At 41.2% G+C, this 26945-nt stretch overlaps 1 protein-coding gene across 2 annotated transcripts in view; it reads left to right on the forward strand.

The window, feature by feature from the left end:
- The first annotated feature begins 4712 nt into the window (after positions 1–4712).
- The window catches only part of rin3.L (Ras and Rab interactor 3 L homeolog), a 50814-nt gene continuing 28581 nt past the window's right edge, over positions 4713–26945 (forward strand). Inside the window, exons 1-4 of one of the 2 annotated variants that reach the window (XM_018230438.2) lie at positions 4713–5048; positions 7364–7415; positions 23087–23252; positions 25781–25895. In XM_018230438.2, the coding sequence (XP_018085927.1) occupies positions 7378–7415; positions 23087–23252; positions 25781–25895 (319 nt within the window). In that variant the 5' untranslated portion in view covers positions 4713–5048; positions 7364–7377. The remainder of the gene's footprint in view (positions 5049–7363; positions 7416–23086; positions 23253–25780; positions 25896–26945) is intronic. The other variant, XM_018230437.2, reaches the window with a different exon arrangement.

The raw sequence follows: 26945 nt of genomic DNA on the forward strand, positions 1-26945 counted from the left end.
TTAGTCTAGCAGTGTTGGGGAGTGGGACTGGTGTGCTAATCTGCTGCTCCTAGTAGTTCAGCAGCACCAACTTTAATTTTTTTTTTTAATATTCATTTTTTTTTATTTTACTTTTTTTTATTTTACTACCGCTGTAGTAGTGTATAAGTTGACCTTTTAGGCATTATTTGCCCTGTAGGCATTTTTTGCCCAGTGTGTTATTCAACCAACTGCCATCTAGCTGTGTGACCTTGTTCACATTCTGTCTAAATATCCATAATATTACCGTCTCCAGAAAAAACACCGGAGTGACTTTTTTCAAGCAGCCATAATATATTTTACGTAATCCGTATCCACCGCTGTAGTAGTGTATACGTTGACCTTGTAGGCATTATTTGCACAGTGTTTTCTTCAACCCGCCATCTAGCTGTGTGAGCTTGTTCACATTTTGTCTAAATATTGATAATATTATCGTCTCTAGAAAAACCACTTGAGTTACTTTTTTTCAAGCAGCATTCATATATTTTACGTAATCCGTATCCACCGCTGTAGTAGTGTATACGTTGACCTTGTAGGCATTGTTTGCCCAGTTTTTTTGGCCGCAGCCACTGAAGCACAGAGGCCAGAAAAAATATGCCATATAAATGCTGAAAATAGTCATTTTTTGCCATACGTTGACTCAACGTATATGGCAAAAAATGACTATTTTCAGCATTTATATGGCATATTTTTTCTGGCAACTGTGCTTCAGTGGCTGCGACCAAAAAAACTGGGCAAACAATGCCTACAAGGTCAACGTATGGCAAAAAATGACTATTTTCAGCATTTATATGGCATATTTTTTCTGGCAACTGTGCTTCAGTGGCTGCAACCAAAAAAACTGGGCAAACAATGTCTACAAGGTCAACGTATGGCGAAAAATTACTATTTTCAGCATTTATATGGCATATTTTTTCTGGCAACTGTGCTTCAGTGGCTGCGTCCAAAAAAACTGGGCAAACAATGCCTACAAGGTCAACGTATGGCAGTTGTTTAAAGAGAACAGTAGATTACTAGCCAGCAAAGCTACCTAAGCTAAAATGTCCCTCAAATCCCTGCAGACTTCTGTCCCTCCAATACAGAGCAGTATCAAGCAGATTACTAGCCAGCAAACTTACTATCATCTGTCCCTGAAATCACTAACAGCTCTCCCCCTACACTATCTCTTCCAAGCACACACAGGCAGATTTTTCAGATACATTTTTGCCCTTGATCCCCCTCTGGCATGCCACTGTCCAGGTCGTTGCACCCTTTAAACAACTTTAAAATCATTTTTCTGGCCAGAAATTTTTTTTTTAGATGTTAAAGTTCGCCTTCCCATTGAAGTCTATGGGGTACGCGAACCGTTCGCGAACCGCTCGCATTTTTGCGCAAGTTCGCGAATATGTTCGCGAACTTTTTTTCCGACGTTCGCTACATCCCTAGTCCACAGTATTCAAAAGTGTGGCCGACAAATAGTATGTATAAATAGTTTATTTGTATAATGCAATTTGCAGTTCTGTACATTAAAATAATACAATAATAGAATATAAATAACTACATGATTACATTGCAGATTAATTGTTAAGAGACAGAAAAGGTGGTCCTTACCCTGTACATCTTTTAATCTAAGAGTGTTAATAACTTACAGACACAAATAGGAGGGTAATAAGTGCTGCAATATATATAGTGGTTGCGGCATTTCTGCAAAAATGCCTAAGATTTTATAGCAGTGCCCCAAGAGCAAGCTTTTCAGTTTTGGTTCCCTAGAGATCAAGGAGGTTTCTGCCAGGAGGAATTTAGGGATGGAATTACAGAGATAAGGAGCAGCAAGAGAGATGGGAAACAAAGTGGATATGGATTAGGCAGTGGCTATGAGAAGAACAGAAGAGTTATGGATATGTCAGTTCAGTTTCATCTCCCAATTCACCATGTCATCCAATGCATAGTTTATTAGTAGATGAGAAGTGAGCCTAGTACTTACTGCACTTCTGATCATTTGGGCCCAATTGAATGGAACAACAGAGAGGTGTTCCAGGGGCAAATTGGTTGGATACCAAAAAGTATAGGCCAGTGTATGGCCACCTTATACTGAGATGCTACTTTTGTTTGTGCAAATGAAGAAGGCACCTCCCTATGGTATGCAGAATAAGTAGTGTTGATTGACCATCTGCCCTGCTCAGTGGATGTACAGTTATATAAAAGAATGGCTCCATACCAGTGTATTAATTATCTTTTAGAAAATATATGACTCTCCAACTGCTATTTAAAAGGTACCTCTACCTGATAGCATGTAATTGGTCAGCTTGCAGAAGGTACATTCCAGGGGAATGTATATAGTGGTACATTTTGTATGTTCCTGACTTGACACTTCTTTGAAACCTTCTGCAGCTGTTGGCCTGGCCTAAACAACATGTGAATGCACAACTCTACTTGTGACTAACAGCTTTATTTGCTTGCACAATGAACAGAGAGATTGTCAGTGTGTGTTTACAAGGTGGTCAGACCTTTTATATAATGCAGGAAACCAACAGTAACTATTGCAGCCTCTCTGGCAAAAGACTGAATACACCAGATAATGCAAACATGAAAGAAACAAATGTCCCAGTATGTCCAGATGAAATCCATTTGATCCCTAATAGAGTAAAATTGAAACATGGGCTTACATCAAAACCAGTCTGACTGGCTTCCAAAAATAAATTTAAATGTATTTTTTTACACTGACATACCTGATCCATAGATTAAAATGAAATCATCATTGTACCTGTTTTGTAAGAATAATTTGCTAAGCTCCCAAAGTTCACAATTTAAATCAACCCTTCCCTTTGATCCCTCTGCTTTCCATAGTGGGAAGGTTGCAGATCCATTGGAAAGCTGAATGACATCATGTCCCAGAATCCATTACTTCACAATAGAAAAATGTGAGGGAGGATTGGAATGACTAAGGGATGGCTGGGAAATAGTTCCTATGGATCAGAGAAAGACTATCATGGTTTCCTTTCAATCTGTGGAATCAGGTATGTCTGTATGGTAAAAAAAAACACATTGATATTTAGAAGTTCAGATAGTGACCAACTAGATGAGATCATGTCAAATATGGGGTATACAGTTCCCTTTAAATTAGATGCCTGAGGGGTCTGTTGCAAACTTTGGTCTTGGCTCAGGTCCAGTGGCGTAACTATAAAGCCCTGCCCCCTCGTCACAAAATCTTTGGGGGACCCTCCTGAGAGCAACCCTTAACCCTACAATACAACACACCCTGCGGTTTGGGCCTCCTGTTCCACCATGGGATCTGCTGTATACTATATACACTATTGCCAGACTCCTTTTCAGCGTTCAACAGAAATCCAATCACCACACCCTTCACAGCCCCATATCTGTTCAACCAATTAACTTAACCCCTGCTGTGTTATGCAGTTATTGCATAATTGTCCTAACCCATTCCACAGGCAACCCCATTTACCCACACATGCCACCCGAGTCCCTCTTACTTGCACAGAGCCAGATTTATATAGAGAGCACCTCTAGGCCTGCTGTCATTCGTCGTCCCCATCCCCTCCCTTTCATTCACGCAAATTTTCATCACCGGGACCAGAGCAATGGGGATTGGAGCATGGGAAATTTAAAAAAACTATTGTATCTTCTGCGCATCCCCAGTGTTTCTGAACCAATGTGGGTGTAGTTGGGCAACATGCTGCCCCCTAAAATCCTGCCGCCCTAGGCCTGTACTTGCACCTGCCCCTGCTTGCTTCTTCGTGAACTAGTAAGCCATGATGGGAGCAGGAGCATAGTATATAAATCCATGTGTATAATAGCCCTTAGGGCAGAGGTCCCCAACCTTTTTAACCCATGAGCAACATTCAGATGTATAAAAAGTTGGGGAGCAAAGCAAGCATGAAAAATGTTCCGGGGGGGGGGCAAATAAGGGCTGTGATTGGCTATTTGGTAGCCCCTATGTGGACTTGGTTCCTACAAGAGGCTCTGTATGGCAGAACACCAGTTTTTTATGCAATAAAAAACTTGTCTCCAAGCCTGGAATTGAAAAATAAGCACCTGCTTTGAGGCCACTGGGAGCAACATCCAAGGGGTTGTGAAGCAACATGTTGCCCAGGAGCTATTGGTTGGGGACCACTGCCTTAAGCTGGCCATAGACGCAACGATCCGATTGTATGAATCGTGGATTTGTCCGATTTTCGTGTGTGGAGAGTCCCGATATTTTTCGTCCGGCGGATATCGGTCGTTTGGTTGATCAGACAGGTTTGATTCTGTCCCGACCGTCCCGCGGGAGCCCATTGCGCTCTCATCGTAATCCGATCGTTCGGCCATATGGCCGAACTTTCTGATTACCCCCAATATAGCCATGCGCGTTAGTGGCATATCGGGGAAAGATCGGCTCATTTGGCGATGTCGCCAAACTAGCGGATCTTTGCGTCTATGGCTACCTTTAGGGTGACAAAGTCTAAGAGAGGCAGAGCTCTTCACAAGGCAAACCATGCAGATGCAGTGACACCATTCATGACACAAACACTTCATCCTCATCACAAAATGCACACAAAAAGAACACTGAAATTGGAGGAAAAAGTTGCAATAAAAAGTGTATATATAAGTGTACAATAAAGTAGCTGCTGTGAAGGGCGTGCATTATACATATCCTCGGTGAGCTTCCCCGTCACACACTGCGGCCCAGTTTCAGACTAGTACATCACGGGTTAAGGAGTGCGCCTCGCAGACTCAGCCAGGCAACACCCCACTAGAACAAGAAGAGTGGCTTCCCCAGACTGGAGCAACTACAGAGTGTCTAAAACCAAAGAAGTTATGAATAGGACTGCCCCTTCCTCAGATCCCCCCGTCCTTACCAACACAGGAAGTACTCGAGTGTGACTCGCACCGACTGGCTCTGCTCCTTGCAGCAGCCCTGCCCCGAGGGATTCCTTTACTGACACAGTATGACCGGGAGCCCCCCGCCCCCACACTGTTCCTCACAGCACCGGAAGGATGGCTGAGACCGGGACAAGCACTGGGATAATGGAGGCAGCAGCCCGGGACTCATGGTAACTCTCTCAACTTTCCTAAAGAGTTGTTTAAGTTTTCAGCTGTTCGCTCACACTGACTTGTGCGTGGTTAATGCGCATAGGTGAATGCTACGGGTAGTGCAGGGGTTAAATGCACAGGCTGCCGGATCCTGACACGTGGGCAGTGGGCTCATATTTGGGGTTCTGATTTCTGCATTAGATTTATTCAGTCTGTGAAGAACATTGCAGATGAGTGAGGCTTATTGACTGTAGCCTAGTTGTGCAGGAGGGATTCTACTGATGCAGTTTTGCATGAACCTTGTGTTCATATTCAGGCCACTGACTTAAATCTGCTTCTCCACTGTCCACTTCTCTGTTCCAAGGCTTCACAGATTCCCAGGCCAGTTGGGAAGTTTGCTTTGTTCTTTCAGTCAGTTCTTTCTTTCAGCTGTCACAGGAAATCTATGGATTTTGGGAGGAGGAAACACTGAAAAGAATACATTTTTATCCCATGAATTCAACGTCTGAAAAACAAACACTATTGTTCCATTTAATCCATCTTTATTATTCCTATTGTCCCTTTTTGCGACAGTCGGTAGTTTTATGTTTTAAGTGTCGTAACAAACAAGTAGCTGTATATATATTCAAAAAAATAATCAATTCCTCATTTTCTGGGGAAAGCAGAGTTCTTAGGAAGTTGACAAAACTGTTTTTTTTTTTTAACATCTTGTGAAATGCAAGTACAGTCAGGTTTTTTCAAGATTGCCAGTGTTATGGCCCTAAAAAGAGATGTATATTCTAATACCAAAATTGTGTAGACAAAAAGGGGAAAACCTAGAAATTACTTACAAAAATGAAGTGTCAGAACAATCTAAAACAGTTCATTTAATGTGGTTAGCATTCACTTTCAAAAGCAAGAATCAGGGTTTTATAATATTTGTAGATTCCTGAAGTGCATTTTTTCCAAATTCTGGGGTGGCCAAAATGGTGCTTTGGGTGGGGCAGGAAGTGTGAAGGTAATTTAGTTGAGATTAGCAGGTACGTTGATATAGCAAAGTTTAATCTCCTGTGTTATTATTCAAAGCTCTGATCAATTTTGGACCTCAAAGAGGAACGGAAAAAGTCTGGAAACATTTCCCTAGTGTCTGCTGACACTGCCGTTTAAGTTTAGTCACTGGAAAAACCAGTTGGATGGATCAGATTTCCTTCTCCCACTTCTAGGATTTGTGGACTTAACAAAAGCATAGTGTGCTCAGTATGAATGTGCATTCTTCAGGTGCCCCCTTCCTCTTCTGATAAAGATGTGCTTGATTTATTGTAGTATTTATAATAACCAGCCAGGCCTATGTTTAAAGGAGAATGAAAGGCAAATTACACTTGGGGGTGCCAAAAGTTAGGCACCCCCAAGTGATTTTATTTACTTACCTGACACCCCGGCCAGTGCTCCTATCAGCAGAAATCTGCACTGGCTCGGGATTCTTCCAGTGAGCACCACGGAGTGAGCCTCTTTCTTCTCACTCCAAATCACTTGGGGATGCCTAACTTTTGGCACCCCCAATGTAAATTGCCTTTCTTTCTCCTTTAAAGGAGACATATTGTGTAGAAACCAAGAATGTGCCATTGAATTAAATTCTTTTAGATATAAAAGGCCTGTGCTTTAAATAATAATGTTTCTGGTTAATTTGTTGAAAATTTCTGCAAAAACCCTACTAGTCCCACCCCTCTGTTCCATTTCCTGCTGCCTCCTTTCCCAGGCTGTTCAGGGGAGCCGAATGCACTTAGCACACTGCACTGTAGGATTGGAACCAATCAGCAACTAGGCGGATCTGATAGGGAGCGGATGCCTTTCTTTGCTTGTATGACTACAGGGCTGTGATTGGCTGTCCCCTCTTACTGTGCTTCTGGCAGGGACCATTAGGACACGCCTACCCTTCATTTAAAACATGAACCAGTGAACATCTATGGGGATCTCAAAAAAGGGGCTAATTTTGAAGACAATATTAATTTTGGGCCAAAAGTAAAACTAGCACCATATAGTATACATTATTGCCTACAAAATTAAGGGGGTTTCATTTATCCTGTATGTCTCCTTTAAACTATAGACAGCATAAGTAGCATGTCCTTGCAACGACAGATTTTCCATATGAATCTCATTTCCTCCAAACATGCCCTGTATACCCAGAAACATTGGGCACTCAGTACAATTTCCGATGTAAATACCTCATAATGCCTATACCTAGTAGTCCATATTCCCTGCTTTTCAATTAGCATGGCATGTAAGATATTTCATTGACCTCTCTTTTATTGTATTCCTTTGAATAAAAACCACACATAACATTGGTTTCTAATTTCAGATTAAGTTGCTTCAATGTCCCTCCAAAAGTTCTGCCTCCCCTGGGAAAGCTGGTGAGAACTGGTAAAAGTAACTCCTGGTGGCAAAGTTATAAATACTTATTTTTCACTGCTGTTTCCTTTAAATTACATGCCAAAAAATGGCACAATCCTAATCTTATACTTTGCTCTAAAGAGAAAGTTGCCATTGCAAGTACAAATTTGCAGAGAATTAACTTTGTGTACAATGTCAGAATAAATGCAAAATTTCTTGTGTGCGCTGGCCTCAAAATTTGTGTTGTGTGAGAGCACAGCTTAGAGCAGGAGTCCCCAACCTTTTTCACCCGTGAGCAACATTCAGATGTAAAAAGTGTTGGGGAGCAACACAAGCATGAAAAATGTTCCTGGGTGCTGCCAAATAAGGACTGTGATTGGCTATTGGTAGCCCCTATGTGGACTGGCAGCCTACATAAGGGTTCTGGTTGGCAGTACATCTGGTTTTCATGCAACCAAAACTTGCTTCCAAGCCAGGAATTTAAAAATAAGCACCTGCTTTGAGGCCACTGAGAGCAACATCAAAGGGGTTGGGGAGCAACATGTTGCTCGCGAGCTACTGGTTGGGGATCACTGGCTTAGAGGGAACATTGATTAGGGCTTCTTCTGAATGGGGCAGTGTTCATCATAAGTTCATTGAATAGGGCTTGTAACAAGCATACTTTTTGTTTTGTTTTTTTTGAGGATTGCTATATCCAAGAAAAACCTTGAGCAGGAGTTTTCAAGTGCCCCATGTTACGTTTTTTAAACTTGGATTCTGTAGGGGTTTTATACTCTACTGTTGGCTAGTTTGATTTTTACACATTTCTTAGAAATCTAAGATTTCAACCTCTGTGACGCAGGCAAATAATTGAATGGTAACTGTACCGTATTTTGTGCTGGGATTCTTTGCACAGCTACAGCAGTCAGCATATTTTTCCTCAAATAAAATTACAGTTATATAGTATTGAAGGCTAGAAAAAAGAATTATGTCTGACTGTTTAAACCCTTTCCTGAAATAAATTGTAGTTAGTCCAAATGGAAACCACCATTTTCAATATTCCTTGCAAGGGAAAAAAGTCACAATTCTACTTCATAATTACTCTTGGACCAGTCCTTTGATTAATCTATTATAATGTAATGTTAGATTATTCGAGAAAACATAATCTACGATTTCTGAACTGGATCTATTTTTTTTTTTCATTTGTAATCTAGAGGGACAGGAAACTATATTTTTATAATTTGATACATTAGTTGATACATTTCTTACCTTAACATTAAACGTTAGACTTCAATTTTAGTAAAAAATAGAAAATTACTAAAAAAAGTCTTTATTTCCAGTTGCTATTTGAAACCAGCTCAATTGAAGAGAGTTTTATGGAAGGTAAACAACTCCTTTAAAGGGCACCTATAGGGTAAAAATGCTATCCCCAATTGCATGACTTTTTGTCAGAAAAGAAGGAAGTAAAAAATGTTTTCCCCTTCGGTATTCGGTAGAATCTTTCGTGAAGGATTCGGGGGGTTCGGCTGAATCCAAAAAAGTGGGTTCGGTGCATCCCTAGTCTTAGCTTAATGAAACTGGCCTTCATCATGTTCCATTATACAAGCTGCAAGTTCTATTGTAGAGAGAATATTTCATTGCATGATTAGCAAAATTAACTAAACGTTAATTTAAAGGTGAACAACCTCATCAAAGGAACATTGGCTGTTTCTTAATTCTCTTACTTAATCCCTCTATAAATTTTAGTTAAAACTACACGTCAAGCCTCCTGTATTTTTTTATTAATCTCCTATATTTATGTACTTGGGTGGAGCAAAGGGGCTTTGATGGGGTATACGGCGTACACAAGACTAAACCAAAACTTCCAGAAACTTGGTCTGGGGCATTTGAAATTTCTAGCTATTTTAGCTATTTGTATTTGTTTAAGAAATAACCTTGTGGGGTTTTGTTGCATTGTAGGATGACATTTTACTTTTTATTCTTGTTTAGTTTTCATGATATTTATTCCCACACACATTTCCCTGTGGCTGCAGAATATGGGAATAAACACAGGCAAATAAAAAGAAATATAACTTACACTAAGTAGTGCTCTAAATAGCTCTCGCACCTGGACAAAACCCTATGCAGAACTATGCTCTAACAAGCAGTATACATGAGGCAAGCTCTCCAAAGACAGATTCAGGGGAAACCCCTTTATTTATTCAATTTCTCTAAAGATGTCTGGCATGCACAACATTTCAGGGCACATTGCCTTCCTTCCTCTGGTACAAAACTTTTGGAGTAATGCCCAGTGAGCATTCCCTGAATAGAAGTGTTTCCCTTGATAATCTTCTAGATCAGTGCTGTTATATGGTACAGAGGGACGGAATTTTTCTAATCTACATGGTGGAGGGCCGATAATGGAAGCCAGTGTTAGCCACTCCCTGTTTATAGGGAGTGTCAGAAGTGTGAACAATTCAGGGGGATCACAGGTGTGAACAATACAGGGGATTACAGTGTGAATTTGAGGTTTAAACAATGCAGGGGCCAGTTGATCTCTGTAGTGATAACTTTTAAATTTTACAAATGGTAAGCAGACACAGCAGGCAGACTTTGATGTGGAGGGCCACATAAAGGGGGGTCGGCCCACGGGCCGCCAGTTGGACAGCCTTGTTCTTGATGATCAGTTGTGTAAATGTAAAAGGTGGTGTTATCCCACAAATTAAAAATTTTTCAAAGGAAATATAATTCTAAGCAACTTTCTCATATATGTCCGTTTAAGAAATGATTTCAAATTTAAAATTTTAAATGTATCCATGTGAATTTAGTGTCTCTTTGACCTTTGTTTTTTTTCTGCAAAGCTGGTTGATACAATGTAGCAAATGCCAAATGATTGATGCCAGGCATGGTGGCTGGAGGGTAATAGACTTCTGTTGAATCTGTCAAAACCAGTAGTGAAAAAAAGGGATAAACAGAGTCTACTTGCAATGCCATTAACCAATATGTTTACACATTTTTTATGAATGTACTGTATATTGGGAAAGTTGATACAGTTTACATTTTTATTTCATTGTGCAAATATATTTTTGGGGGTGTTAAATTTCCTTTAACAGCATCTGATATTCTGATTCCTTATATTAGGAGTCAAGATACCTGACCATACCTGGTTAATACTCAATCCAGTGATAAAATCAAAATCGCCTGCACTAATGCACACGCGGAGATGCGTTTTCAATAGTCGCCCAAAGTTGCCTCACTGAGGAATTTTTGGGCTAATATTGAAAACGCATCGCCGCGTGTGCATTAGCGCAGGCGATTTTGCGCTGTAGCCTATGGGGAAAGACGCTGAGGCAGTTCGGGGAGATAGTCGCGCAAAAGACGTGGCGATAAGTCGCTAGGCGACAAAATCTCCCCGAATCTCCTCGTCTGGCCTTACCCTAAAGCTGACTATTCACATTAGGGGCTAAAGAGTTTGGTTAAAACTAAAGCATTTCCACTAGTGCATAGCTTCACACGAGTGGACGTAAGGCTCACTGCTGTGCAACTCAACACTATGTTTAAGTGTAATAGTGCATAAGTGGGGTGCTGTCAAAGGCACAACTGATACAAAGAACAGCTGCTCTGCACCAACACACACATTTTAGTTCACATTAGTATTTAGAAAGTATCCTTTTTGTTCTCTGAAGCTGCAGTTTTACCCAGACAGTGGGATAGGAAAGTTATACAACATCTTGTGATGTAGGGTGCTCTCACCTTTATTTAGAGTTTCCTTGGTCAGTCACATCCGCTGTACAGTATATGTACTGTGTGGCTGCTTAGCTGTTCTAAATGTTGCATTTCCTGTACCTTTAATGAATCCCGCATGTATGTGAAGACACCAAGCTGTACTAAAGGCACTAATGTCTTGGAGTTTTTATGATAAAATGTACTACAGAATTTAATCATTCTTTTTGCCCAGTAACTTAGAAACAGAGCCAAAATACAAATATGCAGTAATGTATTAAAGGAGAAGGAAAGGTTAAAATTAAGTAAGCTTTATCAGAAAGATCTATATAAATACTCCAGTAAACGCTGAGTCGTAGTGCTTCTCTGAGTCCTCTGTCAAAATTATTATTTCTCTAAGTCATCTTGGGGGACACAGGGACAGTGGGGTATAGCTGGTACCTCCAGGAGGGCAGGACACAACAATAGGAAAAACTTAGCCCCTCCTCTACTGGCTATACCCCCAGCAGGCGGAGCTTAGATCAGTTTTTGTTGTGTCCTCAGGAGGATAGGACGTATGATTTTACTCTGTTTATTATTTTCATTTTTTGTCAGTTGCTTGACACCAGGGAATGCCCAGGCCCTCTACACTGAGCAGAGGTTACCAATAGGCATTCCCCAACGTGGGACCTGTTCTCCGAAGTTCTTATGTGTAAGACCATCCAGTCTCATATAGTTTCCCCTCTTTTAGGTGGAAACTGACTGGCCGGAGAACAGAGGAGAAGACCCAGGACTCTGTGAGTATAGCTGTCCTCTTCTCCTCTATATTCCCTCTCTCTATGTATTAGAAAAGAGGTCTGATAAGGGCTGCCTGCAGAGTTGACCGGGTTAACTGGACTGTTAACTCCTTTCTCCCCTCCCTCCCCTCCCTCCTCCTACAATGTGCGCAAGACCGGCTCCCCTGTGTCTTTTAACAGTGGGTTGGCTGAATAGCGCCGCACTGCTGTTTGAACAGTGCGAGGAGGAGTGGCATTACTATTTTGGTGCGGGGGCATTGAAGACGCTTCCCTCTGGGAAGCAGCTTACAGAGTGCGCAGCACTGAGGGAGGACGAGCGCATATAGCTTTGGTGCCTTTTCGTCCTTAGTCTCGCGCGATCTCAGCGCTACGTCACTTGCGGCCGCCATTTTGTTTTGCCGCACCGGAGCTTCAATAGGCGCACACCATAGCGCAACAGCAGCTCTCTAGTAAAAGGCAGCCGTTACAGCTCTCTAGCCCTCCAGAGCCTCATATCCACAGCGGGAGACGCAGTAGCAGCCTGAATTCTCTGCAGGGTTCCCAGGGAGAGCATCCTCTGCTGGTCCTTACCAAGCAGGCCTGAGCTAAGATATTATATATATATATATATATATATATCTATTGCATATATACTGTAGTGTCTAAGGTTACTACTATTACCATGTCTGAGGGAACTGGTGACAGGCCTTCCTCTAGGGGGGCACCTCCTGCCCAGGTTAGGTATTTAGCCTGTGCCACTTGCCGCAAACGTTTGCCCTCTGGGCACAAGGAACCTTTATGTACTAAGTGCAAGCCGGTGGTTGGTCCTGAATCTCCAGAACCTGTTCCTCCCCAAGCAGAACAGGGCGGCCGAGGGGTACAAGCATCTCCACCTAGAAGCTCTCCACCCCCAGGGCCTTCACATAAACAACCTTCCACTCCAGAGTGGGCATCTCAATTAGCTTCTGGGATACCTATGTTAGCACAATCACTAGACAAACTGCTTTCCCGTCTTGACAAGCCCAAGGGGAGAGTTTCAAAGCGAAGAGCCCCCTCTCCATCCGAGGAAGAAAGCGATTCTCCCCCCAGAGGTTTTTCACCATTCCTACCAGATTCTGGGTATGAATTTGGGCATTCAGACGGCGAGCTCTTATCAGACTCAGAGAGGGAGGATGAGGATTCACACAAGAATTCCTCAGAATCTGTGGATGCACTCATTACCTCTGTACTTGAAACTCTTCATTTTCAGGACCCAGGGGCATCCTCTGACACGACTAAGAGCCTGTTTAAGCGTCATAGTAAGACTTCACCTGTTTTTCCTGCTCATGCTCAACTTGATCAGATCATTCAGCAGGAATGGGATACTCCAGAGAGACGTTTTCAAACAAATAGAAAATTTCAAAGACTCTATCCATTTCCTAAGGAGCTTACAGAAAAGTGGTCAATGCCACCTTCAGTGGATCCGCCAGTATCCCGGCTCTCTAAGAACACCGCTCTTCCTGTTCCAGATGCCTCGTCTTTCAGGGATTCGATGGATAAGAAGCTAGAGAGCCTTCTACGTTCCGTGTTCTCAGCTTCAGGCACCTCGCTACGACCTGTCTTAGCTATGGCATGGGTCAGCAGAGCAGTCCAGTCCTGGTCAGACTCCCTACTTAATGCCATTGATTCTGGGACTCCCCGCCATGAGCTTTCTCAATATGCTTCCCAGATTAAGGAAGCGAATGACTACATTTGTGAGGCTTCACTAGACGCACTGCAGGTCATCAGCAGATCATCGGCACTTTCTGTGGCAGCCCGCAGATCACTTTGGATGAAACTCTGGTCAGCAGACCTTTCCTCTAAAAAGTCTCTAACCTCCATTCCCTTTAAGGGCAAACTTCTGTTCGGTCCTGACTTGGACAAGATTATCAGTCAAGCAACAGGGGGCAAGAGCACCCTACTACCTCAACCTAAAGCTCGGCCCTCCTTCCGCAGGGGAAGGAATTTTCGTGGCTCCCAAACCAAGCACTCGAGATCTTCTCCTCCTCGACAATCCTTTGCAAGCCGGGGACGTTTTAGCGGTAAGCAAAGATCTTCATGGCAAAACAAAAAACACATCACTAAGACAGGAGACAAGACCGCCTCAGCATGACTGCATCTGCGCTTCGGCAGTCACAGGGCCGATAGGGGGCAGGCTCGGCAATTTTTCCAGAGTATGGACCAAAATCATTCAAGATTCATGGATCCACGAGGTAGTAACCCAGGGATACCATCTAGAATTTGCCTCAAGCCCCCCCCCATCGTTTCTTCATGTCCAGACTGCCACAGATCTCAGACAAGAAGACAGCCTTCCTGGGCGCAATCTCGTCTCTTGCAAGGGCGCAGGTAATCATTCCCGTACCGGTCACAGAACTTTTCAAGGGCTACTATTCGAACCTCTTTGTAGTACCCAAGAAAGACGGATCGGTAAGACCCATTTTGGACCTCATAGAATTAAACAAATTTCTTCGTCATCGAAGATTCAAGATGGAGTCTCTCAGATCTGTCATTGCTGCGATGTCCCCGGGGGAATTCCTGATTTCTCTAGACATAAAGGATGCCTACCTTCATGTTCCCATTTTCCCACCGCATCAGAAATATTTGAGATTTGCTTTCCAAAATTGCCACTATCAGTTCACAAGCCTCCCCTTCGGGCTAATGTCCGCTCCGAGGGTCTTCACAAAGATCATGGCAGCAGCACCTGCAGTGATTCGCAATGCAGGAGTTTCCATTACACCTTACCTGGACGACCTGCTGATCAAGGCTCCCTCCTCCACGGAGGCTCAGAGATCTCTCCAAATATCCATGGACAAGCTCCAGGAACTAGGCTGGGTCCTAAATCTAGAAAAATCTTCCCTTATGCCAAGCCAATCCATGGTCTTCCTTGGCATGCAATTCAATACACAAACTCAGAGAATTTATCTACCTCAAGAAAAGATCTGTCATCTCCAAGCCTTAGTAAAGTCGCTCCTCCAGAGGTCTCAGCACTCAGTCAAATTCTGTATGAGGGTGTTAGGGGTCATGGTATCCACCATAGAAGCAGTACCTTTCGCCCAATTCCATCTACGGGAGCTCCAGTGGAATATTCTGAGGTTTTGGAAGAGGAAATCCCTTTTTCAAGAGATTCGACTTTCCAGCAAGACGAGGGCGTCTCTCCTCTGGTGGTTGGACCACACCCATCTGTCCCGGGGCAGACCTATGGGAGAACCGACATGGCGCATACTCACGACGGACGCGAGTCTTTTCGGTTGGGGAGCAGTTTTCGAGGGCCACTCTGCTCAGGGTCAGTGGAACTCCCAGGAAGTGAGATTACAAATCAACCTGCTCGAGATTCGTGCAATCCGCCTTGCCCTAATCCATTGGCAACAGATTCTACAAGGTCAGGCCGTAAAGATACAGTCGGACAACACCACAGCGGTGGCCTATATCAACCACCAGGGGGGCACAAGAAGCAGAGGAGCTCTAGACGAAGTCAATCTCATCTTCAAGTGGGCCGAGTCTCATCAGACCCATCTGTCAGCCATTTACATCCCAGGACTGCTAAACTGGGAAGCAGATTATCTAAGCAGACAATCCCTAGACCCAGGGGAGTGGTCATTGAAGGAGGAGATCTTCCAAGAGATAATACAGAGGTGGGGCATCCCAGAGGTGGACCTAATGGCGACCAGGCACAACCGAAAGGTCCCAGCGTTCATAGCTCGATACAGAGATCCACTAGCCATAACAGCAGACGCTCTGACTGCCAAGTGGCAGTTCCACCTGGCCTATGCATTTCCTCCCCTACCTCTCGTACCCAGGACTCTCAGGAAACTTCAGCGAGAGCAGACCACTCTTATCCTCATAGCACCAAGGTGGCCGAGACGCTCCTGGTACACAGACCTTCTCAACATGTCCGTGGCAGAGCCTTGGACCCTACCTCAAGTCCCAGATCTTCTAATGCAAGGTCCGATCCACCATCCAAACCCAACAAATCTAAATTTGACGGCGTGGCTCTTGAAACCAAGATTCTAACCCAGAAAGGTTTTTCCAAGGCAGTAGCTAACACCATGTGCGCAGCCAGAAAGCCTGTCTCGGCAAGGACTTACCATAGAGTCTGGTCTACCTATCACCAATGGTGTGTACGTCAAAAGTTGCAATTCAAAAGGTTCTCTATTCCAAACATACTAGAGTTCCTGCAAGAGGGTCTCTCAATGGGTCTTTCCCTTGGTTCGCTTAAGTCACAAGTCTCCGCTTTATCTGTCCTTTTTCAAGAACGGATTGCTCTTTTGCCTGATGTCAAGACCTTTATGCAGGGAGTATCACATTTGGCTCCTCCAGTTCGTCCACCAGCTCCTCTATGGGATCTCACCCTAGTCCTACGAGCCCTCCAAGACCCTCCTTTCGAGCCATTAGGATCTGTACCGCTTCTCTGGCTTACCTGGAAAACTGTCTTCCTCCTCGCCATTGCCTCTGCGAGACGTGTTTCAGAGCTCAGTGCACTGTCATGCAAACCACCTTTCCTCGTTTTTCACCACGATAGAGCAGTCCTACGCACCATTCCATCCTTTTTGCCTAAGGTGGTATCTGATTTTCACCTAAACCAGGAGATTACAGTTCCAACTTTCTGCCCTTCACCTTCTAATCCTAAGGAGAAGGCTCTACATACACTGGATCCTGTTAGAGCTCTAAAGTTTTACCTACACAGAGTCCGAGACTTTCGCAAGGTGGATTCCTTACTGGTGATTCCTTCAGGCCCCCACCAGGGAGGTGCGGCCACAAAATCATCCATTTCACGCTGGATCAAGCAGACGATTCATCGAGCCTACGTGGCACGTGGAAGGACGCCACCGCCCAGACTCACAGCCCATTCTACTAGGGGAATGAGTACGTCCTGGGCATTCAGGAACCAAGCATCAGCAGAGCAGCTGTGCAAGGCAGCTACGTGGACATCTGTCCACTCTTTTTCAAAGTTTTACCATTTCGATACCTTTGCGGCTCCTGACACTCGCTTTGGCAAAAGAGTACTTCAAGCCGCTGTGGTTACTTCCACCTAGGCCTCACTCTCCCTCCCGGAGTTTTTAAGGGGACAGCTTTGGTACGTCCCCACTGTCCCTGTGTCCCCCAAGATGACTTAGAGAAAAGGAGATTTTGTGTACTCACCGTTAAATCTTTTTCTCTTGGTCACTTGGGGGACACAGGGCTTCCCTCCCTAGACTGAGGCCCTCATTTTTTCCGTCAGACATGTTATGTTAATTCTAAGTTGTACGGTTAATAAAAATTTTTCCTGTTGACTTTGGAACAAACTGATCTAAGCTCCGCCTGCTGGGGGTATAGCCAGTAGAGGAGGGGCTAAGTTTTTCCTATTGTTGTGTCCTGCCCTCCTGGAGGTACCAGCTATACCCCACTGTCCCTGTGTCCCCCAAGTGACCAAGAGAAAAAGATTTAACGGTGAGTACACAAAATCTCCTTTTTTTTTTTTTTTTTGTCATTTCAAAATAACATACATTTCATTAAATATGTTGTGCACTGGTACCTAGTCACTAAATGCCTTATGAGTTCACAATACTGTTCTTATATTGAAAATGTGGGTTGAAAGAGTTGTTCACATTCCTTTTCTTACATTGAGCACCAACAGATCTGAATAAAAAATAAATAAATGGAAAATGATTTGTTTTAGCAACCCAAAGGACAGGGAAGTCCAAAAAAAATGTCAGTTTTGAGTCCTGCTGACCATGTGTATAGTGATATGGAATTATCTTCTGTTTGGGTCTTCAGGCTTCACAATGGAAAGCTGATGATTGATGTGATATAGTCTATCCATCTTGTTGTTGGGCATCTTTTCACCTTTTCACATTTCTTCTGTAAAAATTGGAATTTCTATAATACAATTTTATCTGCCCATTTATCAGGTATCAGGAAGGTCAGGTTTGATTTCACCAAGGATACACTGCATTCTCATAAAGGGATACTGTCATGGTAAACCATGTTTTTTCCCCAAAATGCATCAGTTAATAGTGCTGCACCAGCAGAATTCTGCACTGAAATCTGTTTTTTAAAAGAGCATACAGTTTTTTTTATATTTCATTTTTTAAATTTGGTATGGGGCTAAACATGATGTCCATTTTCCTGGTGCCCCCAAACCATGTGACTTGACTGAAACTTCAGTCACTCTTTACTGCAACGCAGCAAGTTGGAGTGATATCACCCCCCCCATGCCCAGCAACCCATCAGCAGCCTATCAACGGAATAATGGGCAGCTAACCATATAGCAGCTACCTGACATCACTGCTGAAGTATTTGTTTGCATTGCTGAAACCCTGCTTTTTCCTGCTTGGGTGCTATTCTTACGTTTACCCCAATAGGGAGCACAACTTGGGTTGTGGTAAAATACAATGAGAAGGGGAGAAACATTTGCTGTCTTCAAAGCAGTTCCATCCTGTGCGGACTCCTTCTCAAAATTCAGAATCAGGTACAAAGCACTGAGATGGCTGCTTCCATACCAATGTTACAGCTAAAAAAAGTGAGTGAATTATTTGCATTGTAAACAAATGTAAAAAGTAAACCATAAAAATCATGACATAATCCCTTTAAGAAATGTTCCTACAGCTCCAGGGGAGAAAATGGTTTTATTATTTAGGGTAATTGCAGGGCCGGAGTGATCCTCAGCAAGCAGGACAGCATGCAGCCTTTAATAATTTGCCGTTTTAGGCCCGGGCCTTTGTGGCCGACAGTCAACAAGAGCTTAGTACACAGTAACAAAGAGAATTCTTTTAACATGTAAAATATGTGTATTGTTGCACCTGATGGACCTTTTAGTTTCAGAGGAGTTTAATGTTCCACAGGAAAGCCATTAATAGGGAACAGTGACTGAAGGAAACCTGCGGCAGGATGTAGATAAGATGGGAACTGCCTACATCCTACAAATTTTGATACGATTTTCATTTGTCAGTTGTATCTGAATGTTTGGAGGAAATCCTGGCAGGATCACATGGTCACTTGTTTTGCTCTAGCCTTAGGTAGGAAAGGGATCAAGGCAAGCCTGGAAATCCAGGGAGTGTACCTAACAACCGTTGTAATCATAAAAATTATTTCTAGTATCAAAATTATATTTATAGAGCATCTTTGCTAGTGAGATTCAGCCTTACGTTACACAAATCATGTAAGAGGACATAGAGAATATATAAACCACCATACAGTTTCATACACAGGAGCTTGTAAAGATGGAGTGAGCAGGGTTGGCGTACCCTAAGGGCATGGCAAGTGGCACAAATTTGGGACACACTATACACGATAATACATTTTACTAAGGTTACACAACGTGGATAGAGACTCTTTACTTTATTTTTCACATTATATGCTTTTATTGTCTATTTTTCCCTTTTTTTCTCTATATTATTTGATTGTCAGTATTGCTTTAAAACAAGGGGGTTGATATATGCCTTAGGGGTGGTACACTTCATATTTTGATGAACTGAGGGAGGGTTCACATGGCACATATAAGATATCATGCACACTAATATTGGTGAAACACATGTTGTTGTTTTTAATTATATCACCACATTAATATTTTGTATATGTATACACTTCAACATTAGCTCACATATTTCCTCATACATGTACTCCTGGGATTTGAACATGGAGTTTGTGTTTTTCTATGTATTTTTTCAGCAGCATTACATGTGAGCTAGGGGCCACGAGAATATTATATAATACTTATTAATTGATTCAATAATAGGGGAGATAGATCATATGTTAGTCCCTCAACACCATTCAGAAATTGACACATTAGTAACAGCATGAACCGTGTTTCTTTTAACTAATCTGTGTATAATTTGATACAAAGTATACTTGCTATCTCAACAATGCAAGCTGTTTTCATTATCTATTTTGTTGAAGATAACACTGTTACAATGTATCTTGTTTTTAACTTGCTTTTACTTTGCACTTATATTGTGTAGAACATGAAAAGGATTTTAGTATAGCATAAAGATTTTAGTGTTGCAACAAGAATGTAATTTGAGTAGTTCAGCAACAGACGTGGCTCAGATGCTAATCAAGTGATACCACTACAGTTGTTGTTTTTCCCACCAGTTAGTAGTTATAAGGCATGTACATTGATAGATTCAGCACTTTGAGAAAGGCCCTGGACAGGGCCAAAACGTTAGTCCTATGCTGTGTTATTTTCAATAAAATCTTTTTCATATTTTTAAGCCCTGAGAGTGCTGATCTTCTTTGGATGGATGGATATATATATATATATATATATATATATATATATATATATATATATATATATATATATATATATATATAAAATGCGGGGATTGACAACACACATCAATCAATAATTGAAATGAAAGTGGAGATTTATTGGTGATCCAAAGTTTAGGCTCCGCACAGAAGCCTTCGTCAGGGAGAGTGCGGAGCCGAAACGTTGGATCAACAATAAATCTCCACTTTCATTTGAATTATTGACTTGATGTATTTCCTTGGAGTGCTGTCAATCCCTGCATTTTGTCTACATACTTCTCAGACTAGCACCCAGGTTTCTGCATACTAATGGTTGTGCATTCCATTCTGTTTGATTATATATATATATATATATATATATATACAGTATATATATATATATATATATATATATATATATATATATATATATATATATATATATATATATATATATATATATATCTGCTCCAACTTATGTGCCCCAAGGATAAAGCACTTAGTTTGTCTTTGCTTCAAGCAAACTTAGAACTCCCCCCATGAGGCTGCATAAGATGTAATGCAAGTTATCCAGAACAGGCCCTGCCCAGTGGTAGTGTGGGAAATGAAAGTCATGGGAAAGAGGTAGCTTGTGGGCCTGCATCACTTCTATTCTTAAGATAAAACATTACAATCCTATTCTGCTGGTTTCCGTACACCACAAATAATTATTTTTAGTTGCTATCCATGATATACTTTATACTGTTTTTATGAAATGCTATAAGATATTTTTCCACCTCTTGCACTTCTAAGCAGCAGCTCAGTGGCCAAGATTGCCAACTGCTTGTTTGCTTCAGAAACACTACTATTGTTTATATAAATAAGCTGCTGTGTAGCCATGGGGGCAGCCATTCAAAGGAGAAAAGGTTTAGAGCAGTGATCCCCAACCAGTAGCTCGCGAGCAACATGTGGCTCACATCTTGGATGTTGCTCCCAGTGGCCTCAAAGCAGGTGCTCATTTTTGAGTTCCAGGCTTGAAGGCAAGTTTTCATTGCATAAAAACCATGTGGACTGTCAAACAGAACCTCCTGTAGACTGCCAGTCCACATAGGTGCTGCCAAATAGTCAATAGTAGCACTAATTTGGTATCCCCAAGAAATCTTTGCATACTTATGTTGCTCTCCAACTTTTTTTTACATTTGAATGTGGTTCACGGTTAAAAAAGGTTGGGGACAAGAGCAGAAAGAAAGACAAGGGAGCACTCACAGACCTTATGGATCATCCTCCTGCTGTGCTGACACGTGAGAAAACGCTCCCGACATGTACAGCCTTCAAGTGAAAATATTGAACACGAAGCACCAGCAGTCATTAAAGTCCGTATTTTATTAATTCTTCATTAAAAAGACGAGCAGGACATGTATCCCATGGCACGCTTGACACGTTTTGTGGACTGAGCCACTTTCTCAAAAGCTATGCTCAAACTGTCCAGGTGAACATTTGAAAAGGTAACACCACACCCCCTTTAAAAACATTAACCCCTGCGTTGCTGATCCTTAGAACACATAGGGACTTGTAAATACATACTGCAACAAGAGAAAGGGGCTTAGTCATAATGACCATATTATTCATTTTATCCTTTAACATTATCATATATCCTTCAGACTATAATTTGATCAGGTGTCATCTCGCTAGAATCCTCCATATATTCATTAATAAATTAATAAAGCTCATGGACACAGTTAATAAAGGGAAAAATAATGAATTAAGAAAAAGGAAAGGGCAAAACACAGACTGAAAAATATCAATAAATTAATTAGATATTCAATAATTCAGTTAATGCAGATATCTAATAAATTCATCATATCCCAATAAAGATCCTTTTTGTTTGTTTCCATACTCATTTACTTAGTTTACAGGTACATATAATAGTAATTTAGTTAAAAACCACTGCTGGCAACCTCATATGATACCTGTTACACAGAAACCCGTTATCCAGAAAGCTCAGAATTAAGACTGTCTCCTATAGACTTAATTTTATCCAAATTATAAAAAGGATTTTCTTTTTCTCTATAATAATAAAACAGTACCTTTTACTTGATCCAAACTTAAGATATAATTAATTCTTATTGAAAACAAAACCACCCTATTGGGTTTATTTAATGTTTACATGATTTTCTAGTAGACTTAAGGTATGAAGATCCAAATTATGGAAAGATCTATTATCCGAAAAACCCCAGGCCCCGAGCATTCTGAATAACAGGTCCCATACCTGTATAAGAAAACACTATAAAACACTATGCGGATAAGCAGCAGTTGCAAGATATCCCATATAGATAGAGTAGCTTATTGCAAGGTTGGATCATCTTCAGCCATCTTGCAGTAGGGATACTCAAAAATGAAAAAATATTTTGTCCCAAATAGAATGATACTTATATGTGTAATGTGACTTCAGAAGGCCCTGTGTGACTGCAACTGTGCATGTATCCTGATTTTATAATTATTCCCTACTGTTATCCATACTTGTTCCCAGGTGTTTTTTCTACTCACTATCTAAAATGTTCAGTGTCTCATTTCCCATAGGGGAGGGGAAACAGTGTACACCGAAATTGCCATATGTTATTTGCTGTTATAAATCACCTAATTCATTCCACACAGCCCAACCCTGATGCCTGAAATTCTTGTATGTGCTTTTTTTTTTTTTAGCCTTTAAAAAAATGTTGCTTTTCTTTTTTGCTACACCCTTTTGACTTCATTCTTTGTGTACTTATTAGGGATGCACCAAATTAAGGATTCCTGCAAATCTAAACTTTTAAGCATACATGAATCCAAACCAATGTGTCCTTAAAGCTTTTGACAAATGAATGTGACCATGTTTATTGTTCACAATGCAATTTTTTTTGTATATTAGAAGTTAGAAAAATGCAAATTATAAATGCAAATTAGGGGTAGATATAGTTCTGTATTCTACCGAATATTTTGTGGAAGGTTTGGTATTTGACCAAAAATCATTCTGTCATTCTGATTTTACTCACTCATTGTTTATTGGTCAGCCCTGCAGATGTTGGAGATCCAGAGAGACATGAAGCAGAGAACGATTGCAGTGTCCCATCAGGCATCAGTGTCCTGGATAGGCTCATTAAAACATGCCCTGTGTGGCTGCAGCTGTGCATGGATCCCGATCAGGCAGTAGATATTCTAAAAAAGCAAGGAGCAGGGGTAAGTGGATGAGTATCAAGTGTCACATTTTCAAAAAGAAAAAATATGTCAGAAGGATGTGTATTGCATTGGGAGCCGTAAAGGAGAAGGACCGGCTAAAATTAAGTAAGCTGTATCAGAGAGTTTTATATAAATACACCAGTAAACCCTCAAAGTAATGCTGCTCTAAGTCCTCTGTTTAAAAGAACACAGCATTTCTTTCCTTCTATTGTGTATACTTGTGCTTCAGACTTCTTGTTTTCAGCATAATACTCCAGGACTAGGGTTTGGGCATGGTCAGTTTGCTCCTCTTCCCCTCCCTGCTGTAATCTGAGCCCAGTGCTATGAGTGAGCAGGGAGAGACTCAGGCAGGAAGTGATGTCACACCAAGCTAATATGGCAGCTGCTGTTCTAAACAAAGACAGAGACCCTTTAGAGCTGTTTACTCAGGTATGTTAAAGCATTCTTCAGAATAAATATAGTGTTATAGCTTGAACTATTGTGGCTAATCTCTTGGCAATAAACTGCCTCAGTAGCTTTCCTTCTCCTTTAAAGTAATCATTGACCTGCTTACTACGGTTGTATAGTGAGATATATCAACTTCTAATGCTTGCTATAACAAAAGTTTGATAAAACTGTACTTTTTATTATATTTTTGCTTAGATATTTTACAGGCATCATGGTTTCAATTTGTGGTTAGAAACTTGGCTCTCTAAGCACTGTACAAGTAGAATATGTGGTGCTTAATCTGTCAAACTGTTTCAGCTTTCAGTGTCCCATCAACTACTTGAGGGCTTCAGGATGAACATCCCTGATGTTTACACAAAAATGCTACATTTTTAATAAAATACAGGATGTTGCCTATTTTATAAATGTCTCTCACCTTCCCAAGTGCTGTTGGGTCCCAGGGCAAATATCCTTTTCGGTGATACCATAAAATTGGCCCTATAACGCAAAAATGGCTACAGTCATTAGCTGTGTCAAGTCAATTATTTATTGGAAAATATTTGCATTTCAAGTCCAGCATTTAAAGTCCAGAGTTTGATTGCAATTTACCTACACATACAGTCTGAATGTCATTAATTTCTACTGAGAGTGAGATATTGTCCTGTAAAACAAAAGTAAAGGTGCTTTTTAAATACAAAAATCACTAGCTCTATAAATAATGTAATAATTATGAGTGTAAACTCATGCTGCTACTTGCTTGGCAAATGTGCTTTACACACTTAGCTGTTAGCAGTATTTAAGGGACAAGCATTGAGCTAGTAGTGGGACAAGATTGCTTTGCCACACCTCTAAACAACTACAATATACTTGACAAAAAGGAGTGTTCAGGCCAGAAACATTTTTTGTGGTCAAAGATCTGAGCCATGTGATGCCAATATATGCTTTTTAAAATTCTTGGATGGTACTTTGACCATTATTGATTAAGCCAGTTGACAAGTGGACAACTTGAAACGGCCACCTGATTATTCTAAAAAGGAGAAGATTGGTGAGTGCTGACCAATTGTTTAGTTACACATCTAAAGAACAGCACCTGGGCCACCAGTTACTTATCAAGATTTAAACAGGTTGTTCACCGTACAACACTTTGTTTTTCAGTTCAACAGAAATAAAAACATTTTTCAGTTACTTTTTTCCATTTGTAACTGTTTGTTTTGTTTATATTGATGTTTAAAGTTAGATTTTTCACCTTCTTACTCTTCACCTAAGCAGTTCTGGGAAGGGGGGGGTGACAATGTAAACTGTTACTTGCAGATGAACCATAATGCATTCAGGGGCGTAACTACAGAGGAAGCAGACCCTGCGGCTGCAGGGGGCCCAGGAGGTATAGGGGGCCCCATGAGGCTCAAATTCATATACAATTTCAATACATTTTGGTAAACCAGGACAACCTCTGGATATGTTTGGGGCCCTAAAATTAGTTTGCTGTGGGGCCCAGTAACATCTAGTTATGCCACTGAATGCATTCACATGATTTAGTATGTGAAATTTGAAATATGTAGATTTTATATCTTGCATGCTTTTTAATTGATATATACCAGAGGTAAATAAGATCTAGGATTGAATTCTCTAACTTTACTTAGGAGTTCTCGAAGCACATGCTTGTAGTAACATTGAGCCTAAAGATTATGGCAAATAAGTGCATTTTGATCACTACTGCTTATATGGCATTGTGCATTTGTTGATTGGCCTACAGTGCTTTTTATGAGTCATTATGAGTGATGTAAGACAGGAAGAGAGTTTTTTTGACAGCAGCAACAAAAATGTCCTGTGTGCTGCACTTCAAGTTCAGTACACTAGTTCCCTTAGAGAAGTCTAAAGCTCATGGTCTCTATGTAATGCACCATATAAAATGCAGGGCAATGCTGACTGCTGATTCTACCATTCTGTTTAAGGCTACCAAGTAATGCACAATGAAGTTTCTAACAGGAACTTGATGTTAATATTTTAAAAGTTAATAAAAGTGTTCATTTAAATTATCTCCAATAAAAAGCAGTATATGATTCTTGTGTACTAATAAACTTTTTTGCTGCTCTTTACTTTAGGTATTTTTAATTACCAGAGATGTGGAGCGGAAGTGTATGGTGCTCTGGGTACATGTCACCTCTAACAATGAACAATCTGAAGTTCTCCATTATAACATCAAGGAGGAGAAAACAAGTGGGTGTCATTATTGTCTGTATTCACTGCAGGCCCTGTGGTAGTTAAAGGGATACTGTCATGGGAAAGCATGTTTTTTTCAAAACGCATCAGTTAATACTGCTACTCCAGCAGACTTCTGCACTGAAATCCAATTCTCAAAAGAGCAAACAGATTTTTTTATATTCAATTTGGAAATCTGACATGGGGCTAGACATATTGTCAGTTTCCCAGCTGCCCCCAGTCATGTGACTTGTGCCTGCACTATTTTCTGGCAGGCTGTTTATTTCTCCTACTTCATGTGACTGAATCAGTCTCAGTGGGACTTGGCTTTTACTATTGAGTGTTGTTTTTATATCTACCAGGGAGCTGTTATCTGGTTACCTTCCCATTGTTCTTTTGTTAGGCTGCAGGGGGGGAGGGGTGTTATCACTCCAACTTGCAGCACAGCAGTAAAGAGTGACTGAAGTTTATCAGAGCACAAGTCACACGACTGGGGGCAGCTGGGAAAATGACAATACAGTATGTCTAGCCCCATGTCAGATTTCAAAACTGAATGTAAAAAAATCTGTTTGCTCTTTTGAAAAATGGAATTCAGTGCAGAATTCTGCTGGAGCAGCACTATTAACTGATGCGTTTTGAAAAAAAACAGCATGCCTTTAAGCAGTCGCCGGGTTATGTACGAGATAGGGTCTGTAGATTTGTTCTTAACTTGAATTTGTAAGTTGAAACATATACATTTAGGGGCAGATTTATCAAAGGTCAAAGTGAATTTATGAATTAAAAAACTTCGAATTGCGAAGTAATTTTTGGGTACTTCGACCATCGAATAGGCCAAATTCGACTTAGATTCGAATTGAAAATACTTCACAAATTCGACCATTCGAAAATCGAATTACTGTCTCTTTAAAAAAAACTTCGACTTCGCCACCTTAAACCTGCCAAATTGCTATGTTAGCCTATGGGGATCTCCTAGAACCTATAGCCAGTATTTGGCTAAGTTTTGAGAAGTCAAAGGATTGTTTTGTAAAATCGTCCGATTAAATCGTACAATCATATGATCTTAAAAAT

Source organism: Xenopus laevis, chromosome 8L (genome assembly GCF_017654675.1).
Source record: "Xenopus laevis strain J_2021 chromosome 8L, Xenopus_laevis_v10.1, whole genome shotgun sequence".
NCBI lineage: Eukaryota > Metazoa > Chordata > Amphibia > Anura > Pipidae > Xenopus > Xenopus laevis.